At 40.1% G+C, this 14,457-nt stretch overlaps 1 protein-coding gene across 1 annotated transcript; it reads left to right on the top strand.

Annotated features, from left to right (window-relative positions):
* Positions 1–2,570: 2,570 nt before the first annotated feature.
* On the top strand, positions 2,571–14,360 carry dpp3 (dipeptidyl-peptidase 3). The gene is made up of 18 exons (XM_036587995.1): positions 2,571–2,654; positions 3,268–3,574; positions 3,735–3,824; positions 4,597–4,734; positions 5,434–5,508; positions 5,842–5,932; positions 6,058–6,188; positions 6,312–6,442; positions 7,568–7,626; positions 7,708–7,902; positions 9,200–9,312; positions 9,915–10,007; positions 10,117–10,179; positions 10,279–10,403; positions 11,353–11,473; positions 11,659–11,838; positions 12,280–12,442; positions 13,537–14,360. Exons 2-18 carry the CDS (start codon positions 3,305–3,307, stop codon positions 13,677–13,679), a joined length of 2,181 nt encoding a protein of 726 aa, XP_036443888.1. The 5' UTR covers positions 2,571–2,654; positions 3,268–3,304; the 3' UTR covers positions 13,680–14,360.
* The last annotated feature ends 97 nt before the right edge of the window (positions 14,361–14,457 follow it).

Here is a 14,457-nt window from a genome sequence, read left to right as displayed (position 1 = left end):
CTCTTCAAGTGGAGGGTCAAAAGTGAACTGGAAGAGGTCCCAGAACCAGGTCAACAAGTGAGTTGCTCTTAGCAAAAAAGCTGCAAGTGCCCCTTTAGCCTCCTCAGAGTGGAACGCCTTCCTACAGCTCTCTGGCTCTCCATTAAAGTTCCTGGGGAGGTCAGCTGGTGAGGAGGGCTTGGTAGTGGCCACATGGGGCATGCTACATGGAAAAATTGGGATGTATCAGAATACAAGTATTGGCAATACAAATTTCGAATACAAAAATTACGTATCAGCCCATGTCACATTTTTTAAGGTATTATTCAGAAAACAGTTACTTTTAACATTTTTAGGAGAATACTTTTAGAATACTTAGACACTAAATAAGAAAAAAAACACGCAGCCTTTAAAAGTAACATCATCAATGCTTGTTTATTAAATAACTATTTTCTAATCAGCACAAGGTGTGTAGTAAATATGCTTATTATACAAACTCTAAAGAGGTCCTTGGTTAATGGCTTCTTTACAACACTGGAGTTCCTGCTAAAGCCTGAGTAGATTGATAAATCAATGTGATGAGCCTTTTACGAATCTCAGCATTACTGAGTTCTTTTGAGGGATGATCGTGCTCCTAGGGGATTATGGAGCAGAGGGCAGAATTAGACAGAAGCAGGTGGTAAGAGAGGAAAAAAATGTTGAGAATTTCAGATCCTCATTTAAGTGGTAAGTGAATTTTTCACATATTAACAGAAGAATTACAGGAAGAAAACTGCCAACCAGTAACATTGAAAGACAGTGTGAAAGTAAAAAAAATCTGGATTTATTCCATGTATTCTATGTGTATAGTGATTACATGTTACTTATTAGGTATTGTACTAAATACATTTCGGACAGTGTATTCAGTCACTACTTTTACAAAGTGTTTTGCCCAGACCCACCTATATGCTGCAACCTTCATCAGCAAAGTCTTCTGGGGTTCAAAAGCAGGGGTCAGATCCATAATCATACATTTTAAATACCATTAACCTTTCTTACATACATCTTTTGTTAAAACAATCTTTTGCTACATACATCAGTTATATCACAATTGCAACACAAAGTGTTCTGAATATTTTGTCACTTTTAATAAAATCAGTATAATAATGGAATTAAATATGGAAATACAGATCACAAGGCAATGTGTCTACTGAACTCCTGTGGCCAGTTTTTTACATACATACATTTAGGTACATCTCCTCCCTACATGCATTTTAAAATAATGTTTCTAGGCCAAAATCTTATCTCCGGCATCAGACAAAGCATTCATAATTTCATATAATTATATAAGAACTGTTTCAACCGCTGGTATAGGCTCCAGCTCCCCCCGCAACCCAAAAGGATAAGCGGCTTAGAAATGAACTATTTCATGTAAAACTCTCTGTCATGGAGCTTTTAAAAGCATTAAACTCTTTAGAGGTCTGGTTCCCATCATCACCTCTGTGAACAGTTTTCACTCTGTAGGTTTCTATAAAATGGAGTATTTAATATAAAGCTATGAATTTCTTTGTTTACATCTCTCACACACACATTTTCTAAGCTGCTAATCCTTCTGGGAGGGGGGTGCTAGAGCCTATCCCAGCGCTCATTGTGCGGAAGGCAGGAAACACCCTGTACAGGCTGCCAGTCAGTCCATCACAGGGCAGACATACACACATATACATTCACACACACTCACACCTAGGGGCAATCTAGCATCTCCAATTCACTTGACTACATGTTTTTGGAAGAAAACCCACATTCAACTATTTAAATATTCTGAAATAAAAAAAAAATTGTGGAATTCCCCGTTACTTGTTTTTGGACTGTACCCATCTTTTCGCTTCAGTACAGTTTTTTGTCACATTTCACTCTTGTTGTACACTGTGCAATGTGAAGGAAAAAAAATAAGAAAAAATATCCATTAATGGTAAAACACATTAGGCTGCATTCAAATTCAAAATATGAAAAGGAAATGTTATTCCATACAATTTTAAAGTGACTCTCTAGAGCCTTTCTGTGACTATTTGGAGTTTTCTTTTATTACTGCAACATTACTGACAAGGCAGAATCTTTCTCCTAATTTAAGAGCCGGGTTGGGGGGGGGGGAGCACAGAGGCAAATGCCCTCGATATCAGACAGGACAGCTGCAATATTTTGGGACATGCCCAAAACATAACAATCATTTTTGTTAATATGATAAAAATATGTACTCATTAAGATGGCCTAGATGATTGTACATATTTTCCCTCAGTAGCACAAAACAATGTTTCACGTTCCAATTCTAATCACCTTTTCAATTCCACAGAGCTCTTCCATCAATTCAGTTCACTTTCTTTTTAAAAAGAACTTAATAAAAATGACTTTATCAAATACTACGGTGCCAAAAACTCTCCAGTAGCACAGTTGTTGTAATTATTATTATTATTATTATTAATATTATTATACATACATCTGTATAGCTAAAATTTGGAAGCTCTTTATTGTTCGACAGAATAATCCCGCTGTTTGACTGCGCACTCTGATTGGCTATGAGAGCAGTCAGTCTTCATTTCTCACACATGATTGGCTATGGGGCGGGTCTTGCGTTGAATGGATAGCGGAAGTTGTTGCAGACAGTGAGCTTGCATTTTGACAGCGTTGGACTCAGAGTTCAGGTAGAAAGCTAAGATAAAAATACTGTTGTAGTTAATTCAGTAAGGTTCGTTTGAATGGTTGAGGTATGATCAGGAGGTAATGGTACTGCATGGCGCGTTTGTATGCGCTATGTAATGAAATAGGTTGGCTACCAAGTTAACCTACCAACCTTAGCTTGGTTAGCTTTGTTAGCTTAAACTGCTTACTCTTTGTATCAGAAGTGAAAGTAACGTAGATGTCCGTCTCTGCAACTAAATGACCATATGGCCCTGGAGTTTTGCTGGTTCCCCAGTACAGGAAGATAGAAATGCTAATTGCGGAGCTTTACCTAGTTGTATGAAGTCAATGAAGTCACTTAGCTTCATTATTCAGCGTTATTTTTTCCAGCTGTAATGGCACTACCAGTACTACTGCATTAATTTGCTAAACGAATTTGCCTAGCTGAGATTTTTTTCCGGAGAAGCACAAACAATGCAGAGTTAGAAATCATTTTTGTCAGATTTTACGCATGATTTTGGTGATTTGAGATCCATCATAGCCTTGCACCTGTGCTGCAACTCCCCTATGAAAGAAAACTGTATGAAAAAAGATCTACCCCTTATATTTTAACTACACTCTTCATTTGTCCTACAGAGCCCCATTGTGACTAGAGGAACACTGCTTAATCACCATGGTGGATTCTCAGTACTACCTCCCCAATGACATTGGGATCTCAGCTCTGGATTGTGGGGAAGCCTTTCGACTGCTGTCGCCAAAGGAGCAGTTGTATGCACATTACCTGTCAAGGGCAGCTTGGTATGGTGGCCTCGTGGTGCTGGTGCAGACCTCCCCAGAGTCTCCCACCATCTATGTGCTCTTGCAGAAAATTTTTCGGAAGCAGCCACCTGCACAGCTGGAGGCTGTGGCAACTGCAGCTGGACTGAGCTCTGAGGAATATCAGGTTAAAAACGCTCTTCTTCTTCTGGTGGATTTATTGGCGTGTTGCAGATCAGCTGAAGGACTGCATCGCGCCACTAAAGACACACTTTACTCAAAGCTCACATTTAATACCCATACTGTGTAAGCTGTAATGAAAAGTTTTGTTTTTTTCTATTTTTTAGGCATTTCTTGTATATGCTGCAGGGCTTTATGCAAACATGGGAAACTACAAGTCATTTGGTGACACAAAGTTCATCCCTAATCTGCCAAAGGTAAACCATCCAGTGCAAACAGAAATCACTTGCCTACTGATAGATGCTCTGTTAACTTCATAGTGGGCAGTATAACAGTTTTTTTTTTTTTTCAGGTTTGAGCTTTGTCATAACCTTTATACTGCTATGCCACAAATAAGCTCAGATAACGCAGCATACGAACAGTGCAAAATGTGCTAATGTTGTCCACTTTACCTGAGTGGCTGACTTAGGGGTGTTTCAGGCACATTTCAAAGTAAATGAAAATGCAACAGATCCTTGGTCATCTCCCACTGTCCTGCTGCTGCACCTGAAGTAGTGCACTGTGTTTTCGAGGCAGCAGATATAAAGCAATGTCTGGTCTTTTGGGGCTTGCTACGCTTCCTCTTGTACCACCTGAGAGGCTTCCCGACTCAGCCAGCTCTTATGAGTCATTTGAGGCCATGGACCAGCCAGTACAGAAGCATGAATGACTGTGATGTTTTCCAGTTTCCTGCAGTGTCTGATGGTTGATGGTCATACATGGGCCGCAAGTGTGAGACAAATGACTTAAGAAATTTGGCATAGCTGAAGTTGGCTTCTTATTGAATACGAGCAAAAGCTACAGAATAATAAGGACTTTCTAGAAATTAAGACGTGAAACAACATTTAGTACTGTTCTTGTCAAGCCCACTGTTTCATGCCCATCTCCCTTGATGTAAGACTTCTGTTTTGTTTACCATGGCAAATGTTATATTTATTTGTTTGAGTACTCGTGAGCATCAGAACTAATTGGACTTCGTCACTCATGCAGGAAAAGTTTAAGGCTCTGGTGTGGGAGAGTCAGGCCTATAAGGAAAACCCTGGTGAGATCGAGACGCTGTGGAACAGCTGTTCCCACTTCCTCTACTCCCTGGAAGACAAGCAGAAACAGCTTGGTTTAGGGGACAAGGTAAGACAGCTTAAACCAAGCTTAATAATCTTAAGCCGTTTTACCCTCCTAGCCGTTTTGCAGCATAGCTGCAGATGCATGATTGTCTGCAGTGAATGAAGGGGTGGATGGTATCGCAGAAATATAACATCATGATTTAGTCATCATGATTTCTTTACAATACATGGATACGTATCACAGTATCTCATTTTCGGAGGTTTTGGTATGTCAGAACAGACAACAAAAAAAAAAAACATTTTAAAAATATTATTCAAAACTGAGTCCAATGAATTTTGCCACTTTACATAACACACTGCATTAATTATCCTCCATTCTAATGAAATACAATCTTTCAGTGTTTTAATACTGATGGTATCCACAGTATGATCAGAATTGATTGACTGATTGTTTGTGTGATTCTTTTATTGCCACGCAACGTGTCGGTGGTAATTGTATCCAGTGCATCCAGATGTAATTCAGCTCTGTAGTATAGCACAATACACAAACATACTACACTGTATGCATATATAATACATATGCTGTAAACGATATGCAATACAATATACATGTATTATAGAAGAATCATGGAAAATGACACAGTAACTTCATCTGTGTGTAGCATATAGTGATGTAAGTGACGATTTATTTTGATAATGATAAATATTGTCATATTTCCCACTCCTCGTTGAACGTTTTGTGTTTGTTTTCCCCCCAATCAAGGGAATCACCACATACTTCTCAGGAGATTGCTGTTTAGAAGATGCAGAGTTGGCTCAGAAATTTCTAGACTCCAAGGTACAGTATTTATTATCTGCGATACACCTTGTTGTAATGATTAACTTTTATTTTGCTGTGTTCAGTGTCCAATTACTGAGACCATACACAGTAATATAGATTTTTTGCGAATGTGCCAGTTTAGCCAATGTGCAATTGCCAGCTGGTGGTGTTCTCTCTTATTGCTTGTTAATGTAATGTGTATGTTTCTTTTTTTCTCTGGTTTATTATTGAATGTTATACAATCCCATTTCAAAGAGGAATGGAGATGAGGTTACATTAGGAGTCCTCATGTAGCAAGTGTCCTGCTCATGTTTGTAATGTAATACTTTAATGTCTGCAATACTCTCCCAGAACCTGAGTGCCTACAACACCCGGTTGTTTAAGAAGGAGTCAGATGGTAAACGCTGCTATGAGGTGCGCCTCGCCTCTGCAGTGAAGAAAGGTGAGGTTAAGGATAGACAGAAATCCAATCAATTCGTTTTCACCCTTAGTATATCTGCAGAATGTACTTGTTTGGTTGCTTCCCTCTGAGTTTTCCTCTCTTACCTTTTCTACTGTCTGTTTCAGACTGTACTGTTGAAGGTGAGGCAGAGACTCCCTGCAGCACGTTTGAATTCGAGGGTGCATCATTCTCTGTTCAGAGAGGAGACTATGCATTTCTTATGGAGAAAGTGAGCCAGAACCTTGAGAAAGCAAAGGTATGTATGCGTTCTGCACATGAATTTGTTCACTGGAATCAGTGGGCTCTTGTAGATCTGAAACAAATACTAATTGTCTCTTTTGTGATATGACTGATAGTTACTCTTATCATTGTCTTATAGGCTTATGCTGCCAATGAGAACCAGGCAAAAATGTTGGAGGAGTACATCCGCAGTTTCACCTACGGATCTGTGGATGCTCATAAAGAAGGCTCACGTTTCTGGATCAAAGACAAAGGACCTATTGTGGAGAGGTGAATGAGAAATAGCTTTCACCACATCAGTGTGGAGACTGCATTAGGCTGGTCTTTAATAACGCGTATTTAAAACTCCGCTACAGTATGCTTCTAAGCTTTCTCATTCTACGTCAGTTGCTGGAGTCCAGCACCACTAAACACTAGGGGGTGAAATGATACACAATTTTTCATTTTTGTTCTGAGGTGAAGATTGAATTTGATTTTCAGTGTTTTGTGTATTAGAAATGTCTTGATTCTGCAGAGCTCTCTGGGTCATGTCTGGATTGCAAATCACTGTTTTTACACTTTTTCCACATTTTGACTTTCAGTGGCACAGTAACCCACAGGCTGTTAACCAGCTTAGTATCTTGCCAGCTTGATATCTTTCACCATGTCCTAAAAGCACTGGAGGTTTGTTGAGGGCTGCTGTGTAAAAGTAGGGGGTGTCAGGAAAGAAGAAAAAGAATCATTTAGCTAAGACGATTACAATTACAGCAGGTTAAAGAAGAAGACACAGCACAGAACAATTAAATTGCTGTTACTGTTAGTTTACTGTTACAGAAATGGTTGCTTTGAAAAACTCAAATTGACAAAGTGAAAAACCTACTAATCTTGAACCAAGTTTATCAGGAGAATCTTGTTTTAAACTGTTCAGTACATCAGCGTATGCTCTATTTTTTATGTCCATTAATCATATGAAAGCGATCTTTTGCAGTGGTGGTGTTCAACATGATCATGTGATGCGTTATTGCTGTTTCGCTTGGCTGTTGCATGAAATTTGTCTCACAAAATCAAGCCGCTTGCAACTGTTGTGGCTGAGTTTTACACCGTTTTATATTATGCCACTCTAGTGAAATTTTACATAAGCAACAAGCAACTAATCACAGTCTAAAGCAGCCTTAAAATTAAGCAACTTCAGAAGAAAAGACCAGACATTTAAAACATATGTGCATGGATTAAGCCATTCCCCTTGTGCTGCCTACTACACTGTGATAGAATGTCTAGTTGTGATAACCCGTAGTAGTTTCAACTAAAGATGACAAATTATCCTTGGAAGAGTTCAAGAGATGACTCATTGAGAAGTTTATCTGCCCTTTACCCTTAGAATGCACCCCTGAATTCCTTTTATTTTCTTTTCCATAGTTACATTGGCTTTATTGAGAGCTACAGAGATCCATTTGGTTCAAGAGGGGAATTTGAAGGCAAGTATAACTTCTCATTTTGCTACATGTTACACTTGAAGCTTGGCAAGTCTTCTCACTTTTCTCTTTCTCTATCCTCAGGGTTTGTTGCAGTGGTGAATAAGGCCATGAGTGCCCGCTTTGCACAGCTGGTGAGCTCAGCAGAGGTCTTGCTGCCTGAACTCCCCTGGCCGCCAGCCTTCGAGAAGGATCGCTTCCTCAAACCTGACTTCACTTCACTGGATGTGCTTACCTTTGCTGGCAGTGGCATCCCAGCAGGAATCAACATTCCAAACTGTGAGTACTGCAATTCGCTCTTGCTTTAGCTTCATGTTCCAAGTAGAGCTGGGCGATATGGCCACGATAAACAAAATTCATATCGTTTGATATTGATACATACCGCGATAAATGTCAAATCATTATTTCTTTCAAGTTTGAAGGCTGATTTTTGCTCCTGGGTGGTTAACTGCTGTTTTAAACTATGCTTTATGGTCGGACCATGACAAACACTCACCAAACAGTGGAACATTTCACAGATCTGTCATGGGAGAGTGGGAGAAAGTGTCTGCTGAGCTGTTTTTACCAGCTGGAAAAGCATGGCTATTTTGTAATAGTCATAATTTAAGAAAGAAAACAGATTATTTTAGCTGGTGACGAGCGCTCGGCTACCCTGCTGCAAATGACATCACGGTATTCAAACACCAGCTAGCAACGACTGGATTTCTCTATTCTATTGTAGTAGTTTAAGGGGTGAACCGCAAAATATCAACACCAGACAAACGGAGTCCTCCTTTTAGGTACGTTTAAACTGAAAGCGGTGCTTTTGTGTCGTGTTTGATCTACAGTATCATCAATTTTCCGAGTCATGCGAGTGACGGAGCGCTGCTTCTAGTTAGCCAACTGCTAAAAACAGCTAGCCTGGAAAGATAGCGCTCTCCCGCTCTCCAATGCCTCACAGCTTCCTCAGTTTACTTTCGTTTAAATCAGGGCTGTAATTTACATGAACCCACTTCTTTCTTTCACTTTCGTTGCTTGAGAATGCACTAATACTTAAATATGACTGCCCGAGCGCTGTAACAGCGCTTTAGTTGTGAGAAGTGTGATTGTGATTTAATGCTGCTAAAGCTGGTTAGGATGTACAGAAAGAGGTGAGTTCGCTGTAGGACAGTACAGTTACACCACTGATCTCGTCACTCACACTCGGTCACAGGAGAACAGATCGCCGGTCGCTCCACTCAAACAGGGAATGTATAACTCCGCGTTTCAGCCGTTGCTAAAGACTCCTCTTACTCGTCGCCCCCCCCTCTCTAATCATGACGAAAAACTCGGAAGTGCGCCCTCTCCTGGTGACAGCAGAGTAGTGTCGCCTTCCTTGCAGTAGAAAACGCCACCAAGGCTTTTGCTGAACGTGGAGGTGTGACAACGGTGTATTATATCGAACATTTATCAAACATGTCGTATCGCTCTATCGAGGAAAAGTTATATAATTATCGATATCGCGATAATTATCGTTATCGTTTTATCACCCAGCCCTAGTTCCAAGGTCTCTTAACTCTTTGTATATATTTGCCTTACTGACACTCTCTTTCTCTAGATGATGACATCCGACAAACCGAAGGCTTTAAGAATGTGTCTCTTGGGAATGTGTTGGCTGTTGCATACGCCACACAGAAAGAAAAGCTTACTTTCCTTGATGAAAAAGATAAGGTAAGTAACAGTGCTTTGATGACTAGAATGAATGTTAAACCTTAGACACAGCATTTTAAAAGTGTCTCAGTATTATTTACACTTGGACAAAAAGTTGTTGGAGATTGCAATGACTGTATGAAAAGCAATAAATTATGATTAAATAGGGCGGCCCTGACTGGGTGTGGCTTTAGTCAGCGGTCCCTGAAAAGCTTTTTCCATATAGGCCTACAAAAGAAACAATAAAATATATATTTAAATCTTTAGTTCCTTATAGTGATGCAGGTTTGTTGTGACAGTAGTAATTACTGCTTCAAACATTTTCCAACTCTGGGATTAAGAATAATAGTCACGTTTAAAGCATTTTTACAGGCTATTAGTTAAGGATAGAGTTGGGTTTTAGTTACATAATGCTGTGTTTTTACCAACAGTTACATCAGTCTTCTGTAGTGTAATTTCATGTAACATAATTGCATACATTCAGACTTTAACAATGTGGTCATTTCTCAAAGCATGCAGCCCTACTCTGTGCTGTACATCATACCAATCTTAATCTATTAGTGCGGTGTGGAGAGGGTTAACAGTTACCATAATTTATCTAATTTGTTCTTCCTTGTCTGCAGGATCTCTACATCAAGTGGAAGGGCCCATCTTTTGAGGTGCAGGTGGGGCTTCATGAGCTTCTGGGTCATGGCAGTGGAAAACTCTTTGTCAAGGTAAGAGGGCTCTGTCTGTCTTAGTGTAAAAATATTTAATTTATTACTACAGAGACCGGGGTATATAACTCTTAGTCATATCCATAATGTATGTTTATGTATTATACAGGATGATAAGGGAAAATTCAACTTTGATCAGGCTGAGGTCCGTAATCCAGAGACAGGAGAATTGGTAAGTCTGTAACTCATTTTACCAACAGTGCAGCAGCTTTGAGTATAGTACAGACATACATTTGTATCGGAGACTGTGCTTAGTGTACTTATCTGTTAGATTTCCAGCTGGTACAAAGGCAGTGAAACGTGGGACAGCAAGTTCTCCACCATTGCTTCCTCATATGAGGAGTGTAGGGCAGAGTGTGTGGGGCTCTACCTCTGTCTCAACAAGCAGGTGCTCAGGTAAGCCAACTGCTGACCTACACAAATTCATGTTGTTATGCTCCACTTAGGTTGTCCCTGCACAATCCCCACTTCAGATGGCTACACGCACCTCCACACAATTAAAATTAAGTCTTGCTAAGTCAATATTTATGCAAGTAATGCCATTCAATGTGAGGATCATCATTAAGCAAACACTTTCCAAAGTTTGGTTTATTTAAAATTGGACAGATATGGTTTTGGGGAGCAGAGGTTGTTGATTATCAGTTCTGTAATTTCAGTATATTAACATCCAACCAAATGTCTTCCCACTCATGTTTTGAATTTTGGAGGTTCTAGAACTGTCGGAATGTGTTTCCATTTACTGCTCTTCTTCCATGTAGCACGCTCATAAGCGTAGTGAAAGCTTCCAACATTGACCTAGGTTACCTATGTTGTGATTATTTTCTGTAAATTAAGCTCCAGGTCTTTATTGTCATCAAGAAGATCAGCACATATTTTTTTTTCCAGGCTTGAGCTTTGAATTATGGATATAGTGTGCCAGGCTAAGACAGTACTGAATAGTGTATAATATCATTAAAATTGCAGCTCTTGGGATTTGAAAATTGTACTTTTTCACATTGCAATTTCAAAATAAAAATGTTCAGCCCTGTATTAAGATGTAGACACTAATTACCCAGCCTGTCTGCTGATAGAGAAATGCATGGTGTTGGCTGGATTTATTTGTATAAAATGCAGCGGAGTTCAATTTTTTCTGCAAACTGAATCACTTAAATTTGACACACTGGTGCTATCATGTGCTGCACAGCCACATCTGACGGGCACAATGCTTCTCGTAGAAAATAAACAGGAACTGTTGTGGAGCATTGCCCTGTGGGACCAGTGTAAATGCAGCATTAGTCTTACACTATAAAATGTGTGCACAGTCTGAATTGTAATCCATGTGAGATGTTTGTGTGCTTGGCTGCAGTATCTTTGGACATGAGGGTGAAGAAGCAGAGGAAGTAATCTATGTCAACTGGTTAAATATGGTCCGTGCTGGCCTGCTGGGTTTGGAGTTTTACACACCAGAGAGCAAGAGCTGGAGACAGGTCTGCTACTGAACTGCATACCTCGTTAAATCATATTTGTTTCTTCATTTTGTTTTTTTCCATCATCTGATGTATGCTCTGATTTTTCTTATCTGTTCATTCTTCCTGGCTTTGATAATTGTGTCGTCTTCATTATGTGGAGAACTCCTTATCCACTGGTTCTCACTGTGTGGTATATGTTGTAGGCTCATATGCAGGCTCGCTTTGTGATTCTGCGTGTGCTGCTGGAAGCAGGAGAGGGGCTGGTGACCCTGAGCAAGACCACAGGCGCGGATGGCCGGCCCGATGCTCTCATCACACTTGATCGTAGCAAAATCCACACAGTGGGCAAGAGTGCCATTCAGAAGTTCCTCTGCAAACTGCAGGTGCAGCCATTCAACAGATTCCTTATTATGTGGATTGTGACTTTTCATGGCCAGAAAAAAGGGAAAAAATGCAGAGGTTATGCATGATTAATGGAACATCACTGAGTCTTAAAGTAGTTTTACGTTGTAAACTTTCTGACCTCAGAGAATATTCCTGTTAAAATGAACATTTTCCCCCAGTATGGGGTTGTAGACCATATCTGAGAGCCGAGTACTCATTTCACCTAAATTACAGGTAACAGAATTTTGACCATTATAAAGGGACAGCTTGACAATAGACCTGCATCTACAATTTTCTGTAAAGCTGTTTGTAAAGAGCACTCTGTAAATAAAATTGAATTAACTGGTATTCTCTGATGCTGTCTAGAGCTGCAGGTTGAGAGTTTCGAACAAATACCTTGACTCTTGTCTGCACTGTGAACTCTGACTGTTTGTGTCCAGGTGCACAAGTCTACAGCTGATGTGGAGGGAGGCCGAGCTCTGTATGAGGGTTACTCTGCAGTGACATCTGATGGTTCTCACAACTTCCTACAACTCCGTGAGACTGTCTTGCTTCGCAAAGAGGCCCGAAAGATGTTCGTCCAGGCCAACACGCGAGTCAAAGGTGAGCTTTCTCAACTCCTTTCCCCAGTCTGTTACATACCGTTATCTCTGAATTTACTCTGTGTACTCTAAATTACATTCAGTCAGAGGAGGAGTGCCCCCTTTATGATGACATTCGTATTGTGATTGCATGCTATTACACATTTCCTATATCCTGAAACATTGCTTTTGTTGTAAAGCTCAGATTTGTGTCGGACTGGTTGTTTAAAGGAACCAACCAAAAATCTATATTAGCAGAAAGTTGTGTAACTCCAGACGTTGCCGATCAGCCAAGACATGTTTGGAGTCTTCTTTATTCTTTAGTTGAGAACTGGAGTTGCGAGGCAGCTTTTACTAACACAAGAAGCCAATAGTCACCTAAATAGCCGAAATGTTTTTTCAAACTGCTCAAACCACATCTAGTTCTTAATTAAGGTCACACAGACTTGTTGATGTAGTTTAAGACACAGTGCAACTTACTGTGAACTAAAAAAATTAACAAAACTTTACTGCTGTGGGTGGCCATTTTAGACAACAGTCATAAATCAGAAGACTGACCTGGAATCACAGTTGTTGTCACAAAAAGCACTCCTTCTCCAGAGCTGATTTATGAAAACAGACCTGGGGGGGGTGTGCTGTTTGGATGACTATTGAGTTCCGGTGTTTGTTAGCATTAGCTTTGCAGTTACAGTTTTAAACTTAAGTTTTGGACTTAAACTCCAAACATTTTTGGCTGACTGATCTTGGGGGAGTGGAAACTGTGAACTAGATATTTTGCCTTTAAAGAGTGAAAACAAAGCTATGCAGCATACTTAAGTCTGAATCTTGTCATTATTTTTGTAGATTATTTTAAGCCTGATAGTGTAAGCAACCGCAAGCAATTCTGTTCAAGATCACTTAACTATGTGAGGCATGCAGTTTCCACAGTGCTAATTATTAGGGTATGCACTTCCATTGCTTGTTAGCTACATTAACCTCATAGCTTAAGTGCAAATTTCAAGCACTAAATTTGTTTAGGTTGGTCAACTACATTTGGGCTAGGAGTGAAATAGTGTAAATAAGGTTTTTGCTGAATTATCACTGTAATGTAAGTGTGCACCATGTGTTGTGCTTCAGGTGAGGCTGTGGAACTGGAGGAGTATGAGTCTAGTGCTGCAGGCCTGGTCCAGTCATTCATCCAGCGCTTCCCTGAAGATGCTGAAGAAGTGGAGGCTCAATTGCTGGAACTGGCCTCCAGGGATGCCACCTGCTGGTGTTGAGAGGAAGACTGCGCCCTGAGAGCCAGCCTCTCAGACGAGCATAACACCACACTTAGCCAGCAGGTACACGCTGCCTCGCAGAAATGATCAAATCGGATAGAAATAGGGTGCCCTTGAAGAGACTGTAGGAAATATGCCAAGAAAATACACATGCACAATGCTTAATGCTTCACTTGTTCTACCACGCACAACTTGCTGTTAATGTCTTTTGTTTTTCCAGCAATCTGTTCACTAGAGTCAAAAGAACAAATCCATGTCACTTTTAGATTCGGAGTATGCAATCACTCCTCTGTATCTAAGATGGGACCACGGCCTACGCCTCCCACACAGATGGAGATGTGTTAAAGCATCGATGGAAAAAAATGTGCTCTGTGAGGGTGGAGTGGGAGCAGCACTTATATAATCCAAACACATTACACTTTTTTGAGTTATTTTAAAACAAACACATTCTGCATAATCATCTCATAGTATTCAGTGTTGCTGCATCACATAATCAGTTGATTGTTAGTTAAACTGTGGGGAAATGAACGGTTTAATGGGACGTTCCCCAAGATAATTCCCCAGGTTGTCATCGTTTAATGGACTTTGATTACCTTGAAGGCATGTAATGTCGAAGTGTGCTTTGTGTGATTGCAGACAAAGGGAGTATTTCCTACCAAATAAAGTCATTTTCCAAAGTCTCTTTATATTGATTTTTCTCCCTCAACAGCAGTCACAGTATTACGTTTTTTGTAAGTGTAACCAAGCTTATCGTAAAACAAGTTCCAAAGAATCGAGT

The sequence above is a fragment of the Colossoma macropomum genome, unplaced genomic scaffold (assembly GCF_904425465.1).
Source record: "Colossoma macropomum unplaced genomic scaffold, Colossoma_macropomum, whole genome shotgun sequence".
Lineage (NCBI taxonomy): Eukaryota > Metazoa > Chordata > Actinopteri > Characiformes > Serrasalmidae > Colossoma > Colossoma macropomum.
This window is presented reverse-complemented; position numbering and strand designations above follow the sequence as displayed.

Coding starts and splice junctions, on each gene's coding strand:
- dpp3 (XM_036587995.1), top strand. CDS start 3,305: ATGGTGGATTCTCAGTACTACCTCCCCAATGACATTGGGATCTCAGCT. Junction 3,575..3,734: donor TGAGCTCTGAGGAATATCAG/GTTAAAAACGCT, acceptor TCTATTTTTTAG/GCATTTCTTGTATATGCTGC. Junction 7,627..7,707: donor TTCAAGAGGGGAATTTGAAG/GCAAGTATAACT, acceptor CTCTATCCTCAG/GGTTTGTTGCAGTGGTGAAT.